The sequence below is a fragment of the Protopterus annectens genome, chromosome 13.part0, assembly GCF_019279795.1.
Source record: "Protopterus annectens isolate FY-2018-M chromosome 13.part0, PAN1.0, whole genome shotgun sequence".
Classification (NCBI taxonomy): Eukaryota; Metazoa; Chordata; order Ceratodontiformes; family Protopteridae; genus Protopterus; species Protopterus annectens.
The window spans coordinates 359,036,645-359,057,255 of NC_056747.1; the positions used below are offsets into that span (position 1 = coordinate 359,036,645).

General features: G+C 45.4%; 1 protein-coding gene across 1 annotated transcript in view; it reads left to right on the top strand.

Annotated features, from left to right (window-relative positions):
- Positions 1–20,611, top strand: part of TCF3 (transcription factor 3) — a 2,378,933-nt gene that overhangs the window by 2,266,000 nt on the left and 92,322 nt on the right. The window contains exon 18 of the mRNA XM_044054828.1: positions 17,960–18,108. Coding sequence (XP_043910763.1) covers positions 17,960–18,102 — 143 coding nt within the window. The 3' untranslated portion in view covers positions 18,103–18,108. The remainder of the gene's footprint in view (positions 1–17,959; positions 18,109–20,611) is intronic.

Genomic DNA, 20,611 nt, shown 5'->3' on the forward strand with positions numbered 1-20,611 from the left:
CAGAGAAAATTTCACAATCGACTACTTCCTCTTCAGCTCCACTGGTTTTGGTGCCGACAGAGGTTATTGATGTGGAGCAATCGGTTTTGATTCCAAAGATTATGGAGCTGATAACTGAATCTGTCTCTGAGCCGGTCAGCTGAACTTCGTCCGGTTTCTCAGACACTCAGATTGCCAATTTTTCAGCAATCTAGGTCCCCCACTTTATCCTCCATGTCTTCTAGGAGCCTTTCTGATGAGGATGTTGAGAAAGTAGTGCACAGACTCCTGGAGTCATCGGCGTTGGCAAATTTACTTTTGGCTCCATGCCAGTCAGCTCCAGAGTCTACTGAGCCCCTACACCCTATCACCATTCCTCCGCCAAGCCACTCCGGCGCTTCGGAGCCAGAGATGTCTGTGCCACTTGCTATGGAAAGGTTGGTTCAAACTACCTCGGTGGGTCTCACGATTCCGATATCCGCTCTGACTCCTTTGGTACCGTCCATGGGGTCTAGGGTCCTAATCTCTCCATTTGGGTCCGAGGGGGATGCTTGGACCTGAACTACTTTGGTTCCAAGCTTACCTCTCAGTGCTTCGGCTCGGGTGAGTTCGGACCCCACATCTGTCTCGGAGCCTATCTTCTCGGTACCGAAGGCTACCTCTGCTCCTTTAGAACAAGGGGCGTCCTCGGAGCCAAGGGGGTCGGCCTTCGAGCTGATGAGGAGTGTTCTGTCCAAGTCTTCAGTTCCAACTAGGGGCACCGACACTCTTCCCACTAAAGTGCCAACCTCAGTCTCAGCACCTTCTCTCATCCAGCATAGCAGAGACTTGCAGCTTCCCCAGTCTTCCGAGACCTCCCCAGAATATCCATCTGAGGCGCCCCCTTGGAAGAAAACTTGTAAGAGGAAGCATGTTGACTCCCCTGATGAGTCTATTACATCAGACACTGACCTTGAGGAGTCAGAAGGGTCCCCCAAGTTGTCCTCTGATGATATCTCTTTCGCGGAAATCCTTGAAATCCTGAAACGGAGAGGCGGCTGGCCCACCACCTCCCCTTCTGATGAGGAGTTGGTGTACATGAAGGCTTTTGGCTCTCAACCCTCCGCCTCTTGGGTATCTCTATCTTTCGACAAACGTTTGGATGTAGTGAGTTGAAAAGTGTGGGAATCTCCTGATACTGTGGAACCAGTTCCTAGAAGACCAAATAAATTCTTATCAGCACCTCAGGACAAAGATTTTCTCACCAAAGGTCTGCCAGTAGATGCCATGGTGGTGGCAGCAGCCACCAAAAAGGAACTTGCTGAAACTTCCTCAACCGTCCATCCACCGAACAAGGCGTCTCGAACGATGGATAGGTACGGGACGTGTGTTTTTTTTTCTTCAGTGGCTTTTACACTCGGATCGCTGAACTACCTTTCTCATTTCTCTAGGCTCCAGAGAGATCTCCTGAAAGAGTTGGGAGATGCTGCCCAAGGTAACGTATCTGAAGTGGTGTCTGAGAAGCTTAAAGCACAAATATCTACCTTAAATTCTATTGTTAGCTCCTCCATGAGGCTGATGTCTTATGCAGTGGATGGAGCGAGTAGGGCAGCGGGTTCAGGAGTTTCTCTTGGAGGGCACTCCTGGATGCGCTTGTGTAATTTTGTGGAGGCCTTTGTCTACATTTACCAATGCCCCCTTTGATGGATCCTCGTTGTTTGGAACTAAGTTAAAGGACACACTCACCAGGTGCAAACAGGAAGGAAAAATTCTGTCTGCCATGGGAGTCAATTTTTCCATTCCTTCTAGACCCTATCCCAAATGGCAGAGGGGCATAAAGATGTGGTTCAGGAAGTCTCAGAGGTTTTTTCAGGATGCACAGGGTGACTCCTTCTCCAGAGGAGGAGGAAATGACGGTAGACATCGCCCTAGAGGCAGGGGAGGCCCACAGAATCAGGGAGACCGTGATTCCTTTCATGGTCATCCCTACCAGCGCTCCTGAAAGGAGGCCTGACTGTGAGTCTCTGGAGCCAGTCGGGGGACGTATATCTTTGTACCCAGAAGCCTGGCACGACATCACACAAGACAAGTGGGTGCAAAGGATAATTACCAGAGGATACTGTATTCCCTTCTCTTTCACTCTTCCTCGGACCAGAAGAATCCCAGATGTTCCACCCAATCACAGCGATTCAGCAAATGTAGAAATCCAAAAGTTGCTTGAAAAGAGAGTCATCCAACCCATCCCTGCAGACCAAGTAGGATTAGAGACTTCAGATACTTTTTGGTGCTCAAATGAACAGGGGACTTGAAACCCATCTTGGATTTCAGCAAGTTGAACGAATCAGTAAATAAGTCCAAGTTCCGTATGGTCACATTACAGTTAATACTCCCACTGTTAGGGAAAGATGTTTGGATGTGTTCCATAGATCTCCAAGATACGTACTACCACATCAAAATGGACAGAGCATAAAGGAGTCACTTGAGACGCCTTGGATTCCAAGTGTTTCTGTACCTAGAGACTGGCTCCTGACTGCCACCACCGGCAGCTACCATTACAGGCCAGGGGCGCCACCATTATGACTTGCTTGCAGCTAGGAATTACAATAAACTGGAAAAAACTGCATTGTCACCCCCTCAAGCATTTGAATTTCATTGGCGCAGAAGTAAACACCTTCACAATGAGGGCTTACCTCCCCATAGAGAGAGTCCAGAATCTCAGGCAACAAATTTGGAGTCTACTTCCACAGCGTAAACCAAAAGCGAAGACTGTACTCAAATTTTTTAGGGACAATGCCCTCTACGATAACATTAGTCCCATTAGCCAGACTGGACATGAGGGTTCTGCAGTGGTTACTTTTTGCCCAGTGGTCTCTGCAACTACCTCTTTCTCACCCCATCCTGATAACAGAATCGTGCAAACAGAATCTTCGCTGGTGGACCCAGTCCAGCCATCTGACCACAGGCAGACCGTTTGCTCCGTCTTTCCCTGTCGCCACCGTGACCACGGATGCCTCCCAGATAGGGTGGGGGGGGGCATTATCTAGGGAGAACAGTCGAAGGCACGTGGCAGGAACACGAGGCTCATTTGCATATCAACATCCTAGAGATGAGAGCAGTGCTTCTGGCATTGCAAGCACTTCACAGCTTTCTTCCTCTAGGGACGAATGCGATTCACTCGGACAATATGTCAGTGGTATGGTACATAAACAAACAAGGAGGGACCAAATCTTACCCCCTATGCAGAGAGGCCCTTTGAGTGTGGGAGGTGAGCAGTGTCTTCCCAACGTTTTCTGGTCGCAACTCACTTTCCTGGAAAAACCACAGTGCTAGCCGACAGGCTCAGCAGGGCGATTCTTATGCCTCATGAGTGGTCTCTGAATCCACACATTGCGGAACAGATTTTTCGCAGATGGGGTCAGTCTTGCTGCAATCTCTTCACCACCCCTCTGAATGCCAAATGCAGCAACTACTTCACCCTGATCCCCCCCGAAGGGAGACGCACCCAGAGGCACACTCATTCACGATTGGCCCTCGGGACTTCTCTATGTCTTCCCACCTTTTCCTCTGATATCAAAGGTCATTCAGAAAGCAAAATCCATGGGAAGCAAGATGATCCTAATTGCTCCTTACTGGCCTCGTCAGATTTGGTTCCCCTTCCTCAGGCCTCACCTAATGGACGAACCTTGGATTCTGGACTCAGTGCCAGATTTAGTGACGCACATGTCAGGGGTGTTCCATCCCTCTCTCCACACCCTCAATTTGACAGCATGGCTGCTCTGACTCCATCCTTAGTCATGCTTCATAACTTTTCTCCTGATGTTGTACATATTCTGACATTTTCTCACAAACCTTCAACTAGAAAGAATTATGCCAGTAAGTGGAAAGGTTTTCCTTTTGGGCTCGCTATAGAAACCTCAATCCTTATACAGCCCCCATCTCTGCGATTTTGGAGTTTCTTACACAACTGTTCCATCAAGGTTCAGCCTCTGCCACTATTAAAGTTCAACTGGCAGCTATTTCTACCTTCCATTTGGCTAATGATCCTTACCTTTATGGCACATAGATTGTGCAGAGCTTTTCTTAAGGGGGCCACATTATTGAGACCCCCCCCCCCCCATCATGGACCCTGTGGCACCCTGGTATTTGAATTTTGTCCTTCAAAAACTTACTTCGCCTCCCTTTGAACCGTCAGCAACTTGCGATCTCAAATTCCTTTCATGGAAAACCAGTTTTAGTGGCCATTACATCTGCAAGGAGGGTCTCAGAACTTCAAGCCCTCTCTATTAGGCCACCCTGGTATTTCACAGAGACGGGTTTTTTACGGACCAACCCTTCATTTGTTTCTAAGGTCTCTTCTCAGGCTAATATTAATCAATCCATTGAACTTACCTGTCTTTTCCCCAAATTTTTCTGATAAGGCAAAATACAAATTTCACCAGCTTAACGTTCATAGACAACTGCGATTCTATCTTCATAGAACCAAGAGTTTCAGAATGTCAGACCAATTGTTTTATTTCCTTTTCAGATTCAAGAAAGGGTTTATTAGTCTCAAAACCTACTTTATCACACTGGATTTCAAGCTGCATTTCATTCATTTATACGTCCAGTGGCAGAGATCTCCCTTTTAAGGTGAAAGCTCACTCTACCAAATCTGTTTCTACATCGGTGGCCTTCCAAGCAAAAATTCCCATGGATAACATTTGTGCAGCAGCAACATGGGCCTACACCTCATACATTCATAACTCATTACAAGTTGGACGTGGCTTCCAGGAACAGATCTTCCTTTGGTTCCACAGTACTCAGACGTATTTTCCTGTGAGCCACGCAAGGTAAAGGTTCTAGGGACGCTGTCCCAAGTGTAAGAATGAAGGTGAGATAGGACTACAGAACATAAATAAGTTCTGTACTCACCATAACGTTCCATGTTTGTAGTCCATCTCGTCCTTCATTCTTACTATCCCACCCTCCTGCCCCCTCCTTTGAGGACCTGGGGGAATTTAAGCAATTACTTTCTCTCTCTGTTTTGAGACCTTTCTCCATGGTTTGTTCTTTTTTCTCTATAGTTCTACTACTTAGCAGCAAACAAGATCTGGGATATGTCAGTGGTGCATAATGGGATACCTCCTTGCCACGGGCCAACCAGAAGACTTTGAGCTAGAGAATTGCCGAGTCGGAGCCAAGGTTTGTCTCTGAGCCCAAGTGTAAGAATGAAGGACAAGATGGACTACAAACATGGAATGTTATGGTGAGTACATAACTTCTTTTTTCTTCACTTGCCAAAATCTTAGAAAAATGCCTACATAAACAGATATTAGACCACCTTCTAACACATAATCTTCTATTCAGCATGATTTCCACCCCAAACATAGTACTAACACTGCCCTATTAAGTTTCACCAATACTGCAAACCACCTCAAAAACAATAACCACCTTGTCTCTGCCACCTTCCTTGATATTTCAAAAGGCTTTGACACTGTATCCCATTAAATACTCCTGAACAAACTTGCCTCTCTCAGCTTCAGCTCCAATACCCTACTCTGGTTCCACAGCTACCTCTCCAACCATAAACAAGCCACCATATGGGAACACAAGCTGTCATCCCTTTTGCCCATCACTGTCGGCATCCCACAAGGCTCTATCTTAGGCTCACTTCTCTTTATTATCTTTACTAATGATCATTATACTGCAGCTAAACCTGCCTCTATCATTCAGTATGCTGATGATGCTTCCCTTATTTGCTCAGTCCCCTCCTTAAATAAACTCCCAAGTAAAGTCTCAGACTGCCCTACATAACATCGGACCACCAACTCATTCTAAACCCTAACAAGACCAAACGTATGGTATTTTCCAATTCCGCCAGTTACAAACAACAAACTCGTCTCTCTAGCTTTGCCTCCAGTGGTACAAAAATTGAATGTGTTGAACATACTAAACTCCTTGGTGTGTTACCCTTGACTGCAACCTAAAATTCAACAGACACTTTGCTTTAACAGTCGAAGTCCACACAAAGTTAGGTGCTCTCTATAGGGCTAAACCATATCTATCTAATCATGCGAGGATAGCCACTGCCAGAACTCTCCTACTATCCACCCTTCTCTACTGTTCTCAAGTCTTCGCAAACCTACGTAGATCTGACTTGAATAACCTAGAAGCTTGCTATAATAAAATTCCCAAATTTCCCACTAACCTTCCTCACAGCTCACCACTGCATCACCCTTCAAAAACTCAACTAGATCGAACTCCCAAACTTACTCGCCCTAAACAGGTAATAATAGCTCACTCCGTTATCCATAAACCTAACTATTGCCCAGCCCTATCCAACCTTGTTCAACCTTATTCTAATCTTACCTCACTCAGGTCAGTGGATAAAATATTGCTTAAAGGTATCAAAACCCACAACTTTTACGGTGATTCTTTGTACAGCTGCTTCATAGCCAAATCTTGGAATTGCCTTCCCCAGCATCTACTGTTTATTCCTAATTCTCATAACTTCAAACAGCTCCTTACCAAATATTTCTCCAGTCACTGGTAATGCTCCTGTACTTCCTCTGGCTAAGCTAACTCCCTTCCCTATTCCTGTCTTTATGGCTATTTAGCTCAGTTTGATAGACTGATTTTTGACTCATACTTGATTTTGATTTTTATCATCTGTTATTAACTTGTCTATGCTGTACTATGTAATTATGTAAATTTCTTGGTAATCCTTAGGTATTGTAACGTGTTTTTTTACTGTAAATATTGTAACTTGACTTGGGAGCTTTTCTCCCCGGGTCTCCGTTGAAAATGGGCTATGTTTTTGCGTAGTCGGACACTATCAGTTACCAATGTAAATAAAATAATAAATAAATTATTATTACCGAAGAGCCTAGGAGTGTTGCTCAGATTTTGGTTAGGGAGGAGATTCCAACTACTATTGTAGAGTGCCATATGGGGTCTGAAACTTCTACGTTCCATAAGGCTGATATCCCTTTAAAGAAGAAACAAAAAAAAAAAAACAAGGCATATTTCTTCTGTGCCTAAGGACCCTTAGAGTGACTGGCAGAATTTCACTCAGGTTTGTTCAGTACCCTTACCCTCAAGAAGTTTCTGTTCCAGCTCCCCCTTGGTCCTCTACTACTCTTAACAGAACCAGGGAACAGGATTCCTCTGAAGAGGAGGGGGATTCAGAGGAATCCTTTGTTTAGTCTTCCCAGATTCCTTCTCCATTAGACTGTGGTTCTGAGATGGAGGAGTCCACTAGCCCTGACACTCCTTTTGAGGAGATTTCCTATGCGGCACAATTTCCAGAATGATGGAGTTAAGTGGGATTGTGCCTAGGTTTCTAAGGTAAAGAAAAGGTATTACAAGCTTCTGCAGATGATTTTTCCTATATCTTCTGTTGTTCCTCCTGTTTTGGCTGCCTTGTTAGATGCCTTTTCTACTGCGTCCAAGGCTCCTGATTCCTAGCCCCCTGCCCCCAAGAAACCTGATAGGTTTTATAAGGTACCTGATGATTGCAGATTTCTCTGTAGGTCCCCATCTGCTGACCCTTCTGTGGTGTCTGTGGCATCTGACAAGACATGTAAGTTACTGCCGTTTGCAAAGTTGCCGCCTCCTGATAAGGACAGCAGGGCTGTGTGGAAAGGCTGGGTAAGAAGGTGTATACCTCTGCTACCCTTGCTTTCCGGGCTATCAGTTATCAGACTCGTATGACTAGATAAATTCTGGCTCTTCTTTCTCAGGCCTGTCAAGTTATTTCTAACCTTCCTGTTTCTGACGGGAAGACTTCTGCCTTCTCCTTGTTAAGGACTTCCTCAGGTTGGTAGCCATTCTGTTAAGTGCAGCTATGATGCAGCAGATGCTTCTTCTTGAGCTGCTGCTTTTGGTTTTGTGATGAGATATTCCTGGCTTAGGCTTCAACCTCTGCCTGATGATGATAAGGATAAGTTGATGGGATGCTCCTCTGGATGACAAGCATTTGTTTTGGTGCTGTTGATTTAAGTCCCTACAGGAAAAGGGTAAGGTCTTAAGAGCTGAAACATATTTTTGTTTCTCCTGTGCCTAAATTCCAACAGCATTACCTTGATAAGCTAGCATTTTGTTCATAGGCTGTCTTGCCCTCCTTCGAAAGGTAAAAAGGGTGGAAAACTGGCTCCTCCTGCTAAAGCTACCCAGACTACTACTGTGCAGAAATCTTTTCCTGAAAAAACAGGTGATGTCTGGCTGTCCTGTACTTCTCACCCACATTCCTATTTCTCTTCATCTTTCTCTGTCTCTCTTGTTTGGATAAAGATTGCTCAAGATTATGAGTACTTTCCATTATTTGGGAAGAGTATTACATGGTCTGGAAATGTCTTCCCCCTTTCATGGGCATTCAACCCCCTCAGGAACAATTAGTATTTTTTTCCAGAGGTGATTCAGGGTCTCTTGACTCGGGGAAACTATTCAGGAAGTTCCAGCTTTTCAAAGGGGGAAGGGGTTTTATTCCAGAATGTTCTTGGTCCCCAGGAAAGAGGACACTTCAAGACCCATTCTGGATCTCTCTCATTTAAGCACCTTTCTGACTGTCCCTTCCTTTCAGCTGTTGTCCCTTCAGACCTTATTTCCTCTGCTGCTTCCTCAGGCTTTTCTAGTTTCTGTGGACCTTAAAGATGCTCATCTTCATGTCCCTATTCATCCCATTTTCAGCGTTTACTTTTCTCTGTTGCTTCTTGTCATTTTCGGTTCTTTGCTTTGCCCTTTGGCCTCTCTACTGCCCCAAGAGTGTTCCCCTAATGCCTCGCTCCTGTGATTGCTTTTTGCATGCTAAGGGGTTACGGGTCTTTCCCTACTTAGGTTATTCTCTCCAGAGATTCTACTGCATCATCTTCTGTTTATCTCTCTGCTACAGACCCTGGGGTTCACTATAAATTATTAAAAGTCCTTCCTTACTCCACAGGATCATGTGTTTCTGGGATGTAGGATCCAGACCGTTCCAATGCTGGCAACCTTGCCTCCTCAAAAGGCATTAACTGTCATTGCCTACTGTCAGTCCCTTCTTCCTCTGGCCTCAATTACAGCCAAGGAATTTCTAAAAGCACTGGGTTTCATGGCCTCCACCATTCCTATGCTCCCACTAACCAAAGTCAACATGAGAAAGTTTCAGTGGTTTCTAAAGTCTGTTTAGCTTCAGCACTCTCATCCTCTAGATTTCATAGCCCCTCTTCCATGTCTCAAGCTGGAAATTCAGTGGTGAATTCGGCAGTTCTCTCTCAATTCAGGGCTTCATTTTCAAGCTCCACTCCCCTCTCAGGAGCTGTTAAGACACTTCAGATGTGGGGCTTCATTTTGCTCTCTAAAAGTGGACAGACTCTGGTTGCTTCAGCAAAAGACCACATCAGTGTCAAGGAGATGAGAGCTCTTCTGTTGGCTCTTCAAGCATTTCATCCTCTTTTCATTCCAGGGCTCCTCCAGATACTGACAAACAATGCCACAGGTATGTGGTACATCAGCAAGCAAGGAGGGGACAAGATCTAATCACTTCAAGTGTGGAAGCTAGCTGTCCAGTATCAAGTGACTCTTCAGGCAGTTTACATTCCCTCAGGTCAGAACATTGTGGCATACACTCTGCGCAGATCATCTCTCAATCCCACGAGGGAATGCTTCACAGGGATGCATTTCTGGACATTGTTCACCAGTGGGGTACTCCTCAAGTAGATATGTTTGTCTCCCCTCTGAACAGACAACTTTTTTGTACCAGAGCCCCATGTCTTCTGGTCTGGAAGCTGGACGCCTTCTCTTTTTCCTGGAAGGGGATGTTTCTTTAGGCCTTCCTGCCCCTTCCTCTCATTCCAAAAGTCCTGTTTAAGATGAAATTGTATGCTCCCAGAATCTTGCTGGTAACTCCCTTTTGGCCCAGACACCATTGGTTACCTCTTCTGAATTTAGCCAAGGGCAGTCATCACCATTTACCTCACAGGGTGCACCTGCTCACACAAGACAAGGTATCTCTCATTCATCCCCACCTGTCTACATTTCAAATGACACTGTGGGTTGTAGGATTTTGATTCCATATAGACACCTTTTTCTCTGAGGGCATGCTTAGGGTCCTGCAGAAGGCCATTAAACCCACTTATAGGAAATCCTACTTATCCAAGTGGAAGATGTTTTCTGATGTTCTTCGTCTTCCCTTGCTGCAGTCCTGACAATTGGGTATAGTCCGCGTCCCAGTCGGCCCGAATACCAGAGTATAAGGCTGACGTCGGTCATGGCGCCTTAGACTGACGTCAGTACGTCAGGGTACTAATGCGCATGACCGACGCCATTTCCTCAGTCTTTTTTGCCGCATGGTCCGATGCAGAAGCAATTTTGCGAGTGCAGGTTGGCGTTCTGAGATTTTCCGAAACCGGAGTTTCAGACCGTATACAGAGTTGGCTAAGTAACCCCGTTGGGGAACATTTTGGTTTTTTCTTGCCTCAGTATTTAACCGGATGTCAGAAAAAGTGAATAACTGTATTTCTTGTGGGAAGCAGATACCGCATAGGGATTATCATACTTTGTGTATACCTTGTTTAGGGCCTGAGCACGACGTTGTTGGTTGTCGCTCTTGTGCTAGATTTAACAAGCGCACTATTAAGAGGAGGCTTGATTGTGCTAGGTTAGTGTTTGGGAAGCGTTGCAATTATACTATGCCGTCGGATACTCCGACGCCTGCTTCATCTAAGAAGCGCAAGGACAAAACAGTGAAGTCTAGGGGTGAGGAACCGGCAGTCCCGGACGTCGGTCCTTTAGAAGGCTCAGGGGAGCCAGAGGTTTTGCCAGGAGTCTCTATGGAGTCTCAGGCAGATACTTTACTGTTACAGGATGTGCCCTCTCAGGAGGTAGGCCAGGCTGAGGGGCTTCTCAGGTAACTGTTCTTCCCTCTCTTCCCAAGGTAGTTAGGGCCTCTCCTTCTGTTGCCAAAGCTTCTTTTAGAGGAAGGCCAAGTTCAGCTTCTGTAGGGGCTTCTCCTAGCATTTCGGGCTCTGTGCCTAAGAAACATATGCTTAAAATGGCAGAAGATTTGATTACTCTGATTAGAGGTTCTATGCCCCCACCTGATAAGAGGCCTAGGGTGGAACAGGAGTTTGATAGTTTTGAACAGTGTTCAGAGGCTTCAGAGTCTTCTGTGGAAGACTTGCCAGAGTTTCCTACTTATTCTGATTCTGATGTGGATGATTCCACTCCTTCAGCTTCTCCTCCTGAGGATTTTTCATTTTCAGAGACTCTTCACTCCATGAGGGAGCACTTTAAATGGGAAGGCCAAGATTACTCTGACTCCAGAAAAAGGCTTAGGGAATTCTTGTTTTTGCCCCAGCATAGGCCCTTAGCTATTCCTCCTGTGTTGAATGTGGTGGAGGATGTTTTTGCAGAGGCTTCTCTGAACCCTGATTCCTTGCCTCCTGCTCCTGTTAAGCCTGATAGGTATTATAGGGTGCCGAAGCTCATAAGTATTTGTTTAAGAGTCCCAGGGCGGACCCAGAAACTGTTTCTCAGGGGCCTAAAGGTGTTAAAGCTTCTGTGGTTAAAAATCCTGTACCCTCTGATAAAGAGGCAAGGGCTTTGGATAGGTGGGGTAAGAAAGTATATACTTCTTCCACTCTAGCCATGAGGGCGTTGAATTGTCAATTTCATATGCTGAAATATCAGAATTATCTCCTTTCACAATTGAAATCTAAGGTGGATGCTTTGGCGGAAGGTATTGAGTGTAAAGAATTGCTGGATTTGGTTCATGTGTCTGAACAAGTGGGTAAGCATTCTTTGCAGTGTGGTTTTGATGCTGTTCAGGCCTCCTCGAGGGTGGCTGCTACTAGTTCTGTTCTTCGCAGACATGCATGGTTGAAGGATCAGAATTTAGCTGAGCATGTTAAGACCAGGATTTTGGATGCTCCTTTACAGTCTGATGTGTTGTTTGGACCGCCTGTGGAAGCAGTTTTAAAGAAAATGGAGGACAAAGCTAAGTCTATGCAGACTGTTAAAGATTTTTTGCAGGTGCAGCCTCCGAAGTTTAGTAGAAATTGGCCTGCTAAGGGGTGGACGTATCCTGCTTATGGTTCCCAGTCTAGGGGTAGGTCTAGACGTGGAAGGGGCAGGGCTCAAGGTTCGTTTAGGCCTAGATCAGACAGTTCACCTGCTCAGACTTCTGGTGAGGGCAGGGGTCAGTCCTTTCGTAAGCAGAACCAATGACCTGCCTTTTCAGCTGCCGGTGGACTCTCGTCTGGCAGCTCCTTTGGGAGGAAGATTGTCTCTTTTCAAAGAAAATTGGGATTTAATCACTCAAGACAGATGGGTGCTGGATATCATTCATCACGGTACAGATTTTATTTCCACACAATGCCCCTTTCAAAGGCATGCCAGATGTTCCTCCTCCACAAAGAAAAGAGGCTCACAAGCAAGTTTCTCAGTTACTCCAGATAGGGGCTATTCAGCCAGTCCCTGTGTCAGAAAGGGGCTTGGATTTTATTCTCGCCTGTTCCTAGTACCAAAGAAGGGGAACACGTGGAGACCAATTTTGGATTTATCTATCCTCAACACTTATCTGGACATTCCCAAGTTCAAGATGTTGACGTTACAGCAACTGTTACCTCTGCTGGGCAAGGATCACTGGATGGTAACTTTGGATCTCAAGGAAGCTTACCTTCATGTGCCCATAAGGCTAAGTTGCAGAAAGTATCTGCGGTTTCGAACTGGAGATTTTCATTATCAGTTCTCTGCATTGCCCTTTGGCTTATCTACTGCGCCCAGAGTATTCACAAAGGTTCTGGCTCCAGTGATAGCTTACTTCAGGCTTCAAGGCATTCAAATTTATCCTTACTTGGACGACTGCCTGATTCTGGCTCAAGAAAAGGAACACCTTCTACAGCATCTGGAATATGTCATAGCAGTGCTAAGATGCCTAGGGTATTCTGTGAACGAAATAAAGTCCAGTCTAGTACCCTCTCAAGACATGTGCTTTCTGGGTGTGAGACTGAATACAGCAGCCCAGATGGCCTTTTAACCCCGGACAAACAAAAGAGTCTGTCACTTTACTTCCACCAACTATCTCATCAGTCCGTGCTGACTGCAAGGACAGTCCTTCAAGCATTAGGGTTCATGGCATCTTGTATTCTGGTGCTTCCCAATGCCAAACTGCATATGAGGAAGCTGCAATGGTATCTCAAAATGTATGGACACAGCACTGCCAAGATTTGGACACTGTCATTCAAATAATACCTTGCCTTCAAAAGGAATTCTTGTGGTGGGCTCAGGAATGTCACCTAAACAAGGGACTCTCTGTGACCCGGCCAGAGGCGAGTCAGATTTTAACGACAGATGCCTCGGACACTGCTTGGGAGCTCATCTAAATGGAAAGTGGATACAAGACAAGTGGCCTGCCAGACTACAGCATCTACATATCAACATGAAGGAGATGTTAGCAGTCCAGTTTGCATTGATGGCGTTCAAGGAGTTACTTCTTCCAGGGCAGGTGTTGATTCTGACAGACAACACAACTGTCATGTGGTACATCAACAAGCAAGGGGGAACACATTCTTATCCTCTATGCAGGCAAGCAATGATTTTATGGGAGACTGCGTTAAGCCTGCAACTGACTCTTCAGGCAAGGTTTCTGCCAGGAGCACAGAACTCCCTAGCAGATGTATTAAGCAGACAAATCATGGATCCCCACGAGTGGAAACTGGATCTTCATGTATTTCAGAAATTGACAGTGTCATGGGGAACTCCAGACATAGATCTGTTCGCTTCTCCACTAAACCACCAGCTGCCAAAGTATTGCACAAAGGGGTTTCATCACACAGCTTGGAAAGTGGATGCTCTGTCTTTCAGTTGGAAAAACCTTCATGTCTATGCCTTTCCTCCTCTACCTCTTCTTCCAAAGGTATTACTAAAGGTCAGACAGGACAGGCCAAGGATGATTTTGATAGCTCCAGATTGGCCTCGGCAACACTGGTACCCACTTCTAAGGAGTCTTGTAAAGAAGCCTCCATGGCCTTTACCTCTGATTCCTCATCTGTTATCTCAGAAGGACGGTCATCTGCTCAATGTCAAGCTTCAATCTCTTCATCTCACAGCTTGGCATATTCTGTGTTGAAGCATGGTAGGTCGCAGCTTCCTCAACAAGTTTTAAATGTGATTATGGAAGCTAGAAGGCCTAGTACTAGGAGAGTGTATGCAGAAAAATGGAAGAGATTTTTATTTTGGAGTACAGCAAAGAATTTGGAGATTTCAGAGCCTAATTTGAGTGTGGCTCTTCAATATCTTACTGAATTATTGGACAAAGGCTTGTCTTTCTCTTCCATAAAGATTCATGCTGCAGCAATTTCAGCTCACTATGATTGTGACCCACCTTTGTTTTCGCATCCTTTGTTCAAGCAGTTTCTTAGAGGGGCAAAGAATATAAGACCCCACGTAGAGCTCCTACTCCTGCTTGGGATCTCAATTTTGTGTTGGAAAAACTTACTCTACAACCTTTTGAGCCTGCAGCTACTGCTGAATTGAAATATTTGTCATGGAAGACTGCTTTTCTGTTGGCTATTACTTCTGCAAGAAGGGTATCTGAGTTGCAGGCCCTTATGGCAGTAGAGCCCTTTTTGATTTTCCATAAGGACAGGGTATCATTACGTACTAATCCCTCCTTTATGCCTAAGGTGGTTTCTAGTGTGGCTTTAAACCAAACTATTCATTTGCCTACGTTTTTTGCAGATCCTCAAAATAAAGGGGAAAAGATTTTGCACACTTTAGATGTACACAGGCAATTGCGTTATTATTTGAGCAGGACTAAAGATTTTAGGCAGTCTCAGCAGTTACTTGTTTCTTTTGCTTTAAGTTCACAGGGCAAACCTGTGTCAAAACAAACTATTTCTAGGTGGATTGGCTTTTGCATTGCATTTTGTTATTCCCATCATGGCAAAGAGGTTCCAGCTGGGATTAGGCCTCATTCCACTAGGGCTACTGCCACTTCAACAGCATTTCTAAGGGCGGTGGCAACTAAGGATATTCTGGAAGCAGCTACTTGGAGTTCAGTGCATACTTTCTCTAGGCATTATCACCTGCCTATATACTCTAAGACTAGAGCTGGTTTTGCCACAGCTGTTTTGCAAGGCATGTTGTCAGCTCCTGCTACTTTATAATTTGCCAGCCTCCCTTACCTCTGCTTTGGGATTCTACCCAATTGTCAGGACTGCAGCAAGGGAAGACGAAGAACATAGTACAGTTTTGTACCTACCATAAATGTAGATGTTCGAGGATTCCCTTGCTGCAGTCCAATTTACCCTCCCTCCTTCCCCTCTGTGTTTCAGGGTGGTTGTGTAGGTGAGTTTACATGCTTATATTTTTTGTATATATTACTGTATATATTGTACATGTTTTTTGGTGCAGGTTGTTTTTGGGACTTGTCTTTTTGGGTCTTCTGACATCTGGGGCAAGAAAAGACTGAGGAAATGGTGTCGGTCATGCGCATTAGTACCCTGACGTACTGACGTCAGTCTAAGGCGCCATGACCGACGTCAGCCTTATACTCTGGTATTCGGGCCGACTGGGACGCGGACTATACCCAATTGTCAGGACTGCAGCAAGGGAATCCTCGAACATCTACATTTATGGTAGGTACAAAACTGTACTTTTGGGGGTCTTTCCTGTAACCTGGATCCAATTGTTGTGGATGTTCCTTTGGTTCTCTCTCATCTGTGTGAATTGCTCAATGTTGGGGTTGGCATGTTCTTCTGTTAAGGCCCACTTGTCAGCTATTTCTGCTTATCTGCCTCAAGCACCCCCTTTAGCCTCTAGATTTGAGGCTAAGTTTCTTAGAGACATCTTCATATCAGACCTGCCAGGAAGCCTATCCCTCCTTCCTGGGACCTTAATTTTGTTTTGGAGAAATCGACTCAGGCTACTTTTGAGCCTTTGGCTTCAGCTTCCTTGCTGCATTGTTCTTGGAAGACTGTTTTTTGTTGGCCCTTAATTTTGCCAGACTGGGGTCTGAGCTTTGAAGCCCCTATGGCTATTATCCCTTTTTATATTTCCATAAGGACAGGGTATCCCTTCGAACTAATCCTCCTTTTATGGCCAAAGTGGTAAATGAGTTGTCTCTTAATCAGTGTATTCATTTGCCAACTTTTTTTTCTCTTCCACGCAATCTGCTAGTGAGAAGGGTTTGCATGGTTTGGATGTGTATAGACAACTCTGATTTTATTTGGATAAGACCAAAGCTTTTCAGAAATATGATCACCTTTTTGTTTCCTTTCATCCTAGATCTTTGGGATTGGCTGTTTCCAAGCAGACTGTTCCTTCTTCGATATCTAAAGTCATTTTTTGTTCTTTTCATGGCAAGAGCCTTCCTTCTGTTAAGGCTCATTCTACTAGGGCTGTGCTGCTTCTGGTGCTTTTTTCAAGGGTTTAGATATTAACTCTGTTCACGAGGCAGCTACCTAGACTTATGTGCATACTTTTACTAAGCACTATAAGTTGGATGTGAATATCCTGGGCTAGAGCTGGTTTTGCTAGGGCCATCCTTCATGAGTTCCTAGAGGACTCTGCTGGTGTTTCCAGTTCCCTCTCTTTCATCAACTTTTGTAATCTCCCTGTTGTAAGGAATACTGCAGCAGTAAAATAGAAGGACGTAGTACAGTTGTGTGAAATCTTACCATAATGGTAGATGTCCTTCTCTTCATTGTTGCAGTATTCACTCCCTCCCTCTTCTTGCTGGTCCTTTTCCCTTCTGGATGTGCATGGTACCTCTCTAGTCCTTGGACTGGCATTCCTACTGGGGCTGTCAGTTCTAAGGATGGTATATCCAGATGTCAGCTTATGCCATATACTGTATGCGAAGAGCATGTGTGTGATATATGGCATACCCTTAGCAACCTAAAGCCTTTGGTATATTGGCCGGATATCGGGGCACCCTTGGCAAGAGATTCCTACTGTAAGGAATACTGCACAGTGAAGAGAAGGACATCTACCATTTATGGTAAGATTTTTACACAGTAGTACATTTTTAGTTTGCATTGTATCAGGTAATGCATAATTTTGCCTGTTGCTGCTGATATATGCAAGTGTAGTATTTTCGACTTTCTCTTACATTGATGACACAGTAGTGCATCCATTTAAATTCTGTCATTATCCCTGTCAGATAGTCTTGTACACAAATTCCGCAGCTGCACTTTCTCCTTCAAAATGAGGTAAGGGTAAATCAGATTAGAATATGCAGTTCAGTATAATATGGCATTTGTATGTTTAATAGAGTTTCTTCCATGAAGCGTAAAGTAAGTTTTGCAGTCTTGGGCTGTTGCCATTTAGAGGTTAGGGTTTATTGCAGGTGAGTGAATCACAGCTGAATTTTTTTTTATGTTGAGGCTGAAAGTCATCTTGACTGACTACAGCTGTAGATGATCTGAGAGCCATCATCTTGTGCTAGAGTAAGCAGTGAAAGCTGTATCCCCAAACTAAAAAAGAAAGCCTTCCTTGTACGGCACCACCAGATCTTAAAAAGTAAACCACAGATTTGTGATCATACAGCATTGCTAACTAATGCCTGTGGTGCTGTGAACCCAGTAGTACAGATGAGGGCCTTTCGATGGAGGAGAAGGAGCTGAGGGATCGAGAGAGGCGATTGGCCAATAATGCCAGGGAAAGGATACGTGTACGGGACATTAACGAAGCATTCAAAGAGCTGGGACGCATGTGCCAGATGCACTTAAAAACAGACAAAGCGCAAACCAAACTGATCATCTTGCAGCAAGCCGTGCAGGTCATTCTGAGCCTGGAACAGCAAGTACGAGGTATGATAATTCAGAGGATAAGCAAATGAAAAAAATGGGACTGTAATGTTTTATTCTTTTTGTTTGAATTTACCCAGTTGAAGCATGGAAGTCCAACTTTATAATAATAATGTATAACAGACTCAGTATCCTTACTTTTGTATGCTTTCTCCCATCTTTTCTCAGTTCATTTTGCACCGAGTTTTGCAGTTGTTGTTTTGGTTTACTGATTTTTTTTTTTCTTGTCCCAGAGCGTAATCTGAATCCTAAAGCTGCTTGCTTGAAACGTAGGGAAGAAGAGAAGGTGTCTGGAGTAGTTGGAGACCCTCAGATGCCACTTTCAGCTACACATCCCAGTCTCGGTGATGGCCATAATCCTGTAGGACATATGTGAGAACAGGTATTTTACATTAGCATCATTTTTTATTATGTTTGTATAGTTAAAATTTGTAGAACTTTGAATGGCTTTGACAGTAAGTCTATGCACATTCTGTCAAGCTTTGATTTCAGATTAGTGTTTTAACTAATTTTATTCCCTTTACTTGGAGGAGCAGTCTGTAGAAAGTAGACATTCGGGATAATCCTTGAACTGTAATCTTAGCAGTTCACTTTTCTGATCTCGTATATCTGCATACAACTTGATTCATGTCAGAGTCATCCCTATACCAGGGATAAGAGGGTGTGCTTGGAACCAGAATCCCCAGATGTCTATATTGATTGTTGTTGAATAAATTGTCATATTTGAGTATTAGCTGAAGGTAGCTGTCCTTTTTCTTTGTGCAAATGACTGTTGAAGTCAACCTCATGGATTGCTGTTATAGGTAGAGTCCTTGATCCAGACAGAGTTTGAGCCCAACCCCTTCCCCCTTTGCTGACCTTAAGTGTCACATACTCCATACATCTCCACATGTCACTATGAAAACATATGAGAGGTTGACATTCTGTTCTTTCTTGTCATGATGCAGTCAGTCAGACATTCATTGTAGTCTTCCAGGCCAGACGATGAGTGGAAGAGTGCTGGTAAGTACCCATGTAGTGGACTGAGTCTTTTGTATTTTTCTTAGAGCTTTTGCGGTTTCTCACGTTTCTTCTGATTAGTACTGGGTTTTTGCTACATCTGTTCATGACCAGGCCTTTCCAAACAGAGGGTCTGGAGATCCCTGCCTTGCAGAACAAGTGTCCCTGCAAAAGATAAGTTAACATAATATGTTAAGTTGTCAATATCGCCTTCATTCTTGCTGGATGGGTTCGGAGCCGAACCTCGGCTCCGACTCTGCCTATTACTAAAGCTCTAGAGCTATTTTTACCAGCTCGAGGCTATCCTATGTCCCATAATGCTAGGCGTCATATACCCAGATCTCATTTGCCGCTTCAGCTGCGAGGTTGCGTTTTTCACTGTCTCCAGGTCGTATTAAAAATTTTTTATATTTGCAGTTAGTTTTTGTAAATTTTCTCTAAGTAGTTTTTGTCCTAGTAGTGTTAGTAGTGTACCGACTAGTTTTCCCCTCCTTTTCCTAGTAGTTTCTTCTTTCTCTCCACCCTTAAGGTGGATAGGCCTTCGGTCCTTTTCTTTAGTTGGTAGTTGGGGGTTCCCTTTGAGTGTGTGTGTGGAATATTGTTCCCTTCCCTGTAGCGAAGTTTTTAAAGTAGTTGTTGTGTGGGTCTTTTCAAGAGTTTTTGAGTGTGTTTGTGCTTTGTGTGCTTGAATAGACTTTCTGGCCCGGTCGTGTGGTATCATGTCCAAGGATACCAAGGTCTCAGGATTTAAGAAGTGTGACTCGTGCTGTCAGAAGATGTCTGACAGACGGTCACACTTCTTGTGTATATTGTTTGGGCCCTCTGCACCTGCAGGACTCTTGTTCTGTCTGCCATGCCTTCAGTCCAAGAGTCCTGCAGGAGCGCAGAAACAAGCTCATCCTTAGGGGCGTGCTAAAGCCTGAAGGTTCTCCAACGAAGCCTCCGTCCGGTAGACCTTCTAAGCCTGCCAAACCGTCGGCTCCATGTCCGGAGCTGGCACTGAGTGGACCTCCTTCTATCTCGGTTCCGGCTGGAACCCATGCTTCGAGGCCTCAGTCGGCTCCGACTTTAGTGTCGGTGCTGTCTCCAAGCCGAAAACGTTCCCGATCTCCTTCCTTGGAGTCGTTGCATTCGGCTCCGAAGTCCCCTTTACTATCTGAGCGGAGCCATAGGTCTCACTCCTCTCGGTCTTGCAGGCTGTCGGATCACGACCTCGAGAGGGTAGTCAGTAGGCTCTTAAAGTCGCAGGCGCTGTCCCAGATGTTGCACAGTCCTTCTCATCAGACAGTGGCTACCCCAGTGCCTGCTCCAATTTCTTCTCCAACTCTTCTTTTGAGCTCGGAGCCGGAGGTCGTCGGGGTTAGCACTGTTGGGGCGTCGGAACAGATACCACTCTTGTCGGCACCTTCGTCGGCTCCGATCCCTTCCTTGGAGGGATCCAGGTGCCGAGACTCCCTCGTCGGCTCCGAGGGGGCGAGTGGCATCGGACCCTTGTCCGACCCCGTTCTCCCTCTCGGAGCCTCGGCGCAGGTGAGTTCGGCCCCGACATCGGCCTCGGAGGTGTCCCTCTCGGTGCCGGGGGGAGCCCTTATCTCTTTGGAGTTGGGTCCCTCTTCCCTGCCTGATAGGGGCGCCTTTGAGGTCATGAGGAGCGTGCTGGCTCCTATACCGGCGCCACGGTCGACCCCGTCGGCCCCTCCCTCTATGGTGCCTGCTTCGGCCCCTGCCTACCCTCCCGACCCCAGGCGTGGAGAGCCAACGTTCCAGGTAACACCATCGGGCATATCCTCCTCTTCCGAGGCCTCCCCAGATCCTGCAGGGGAGCCCCCTCGAAAGCGAACATGCAAGAGGAAGCATGTGGACTCCCCTGTGTCAGTCACATCAGA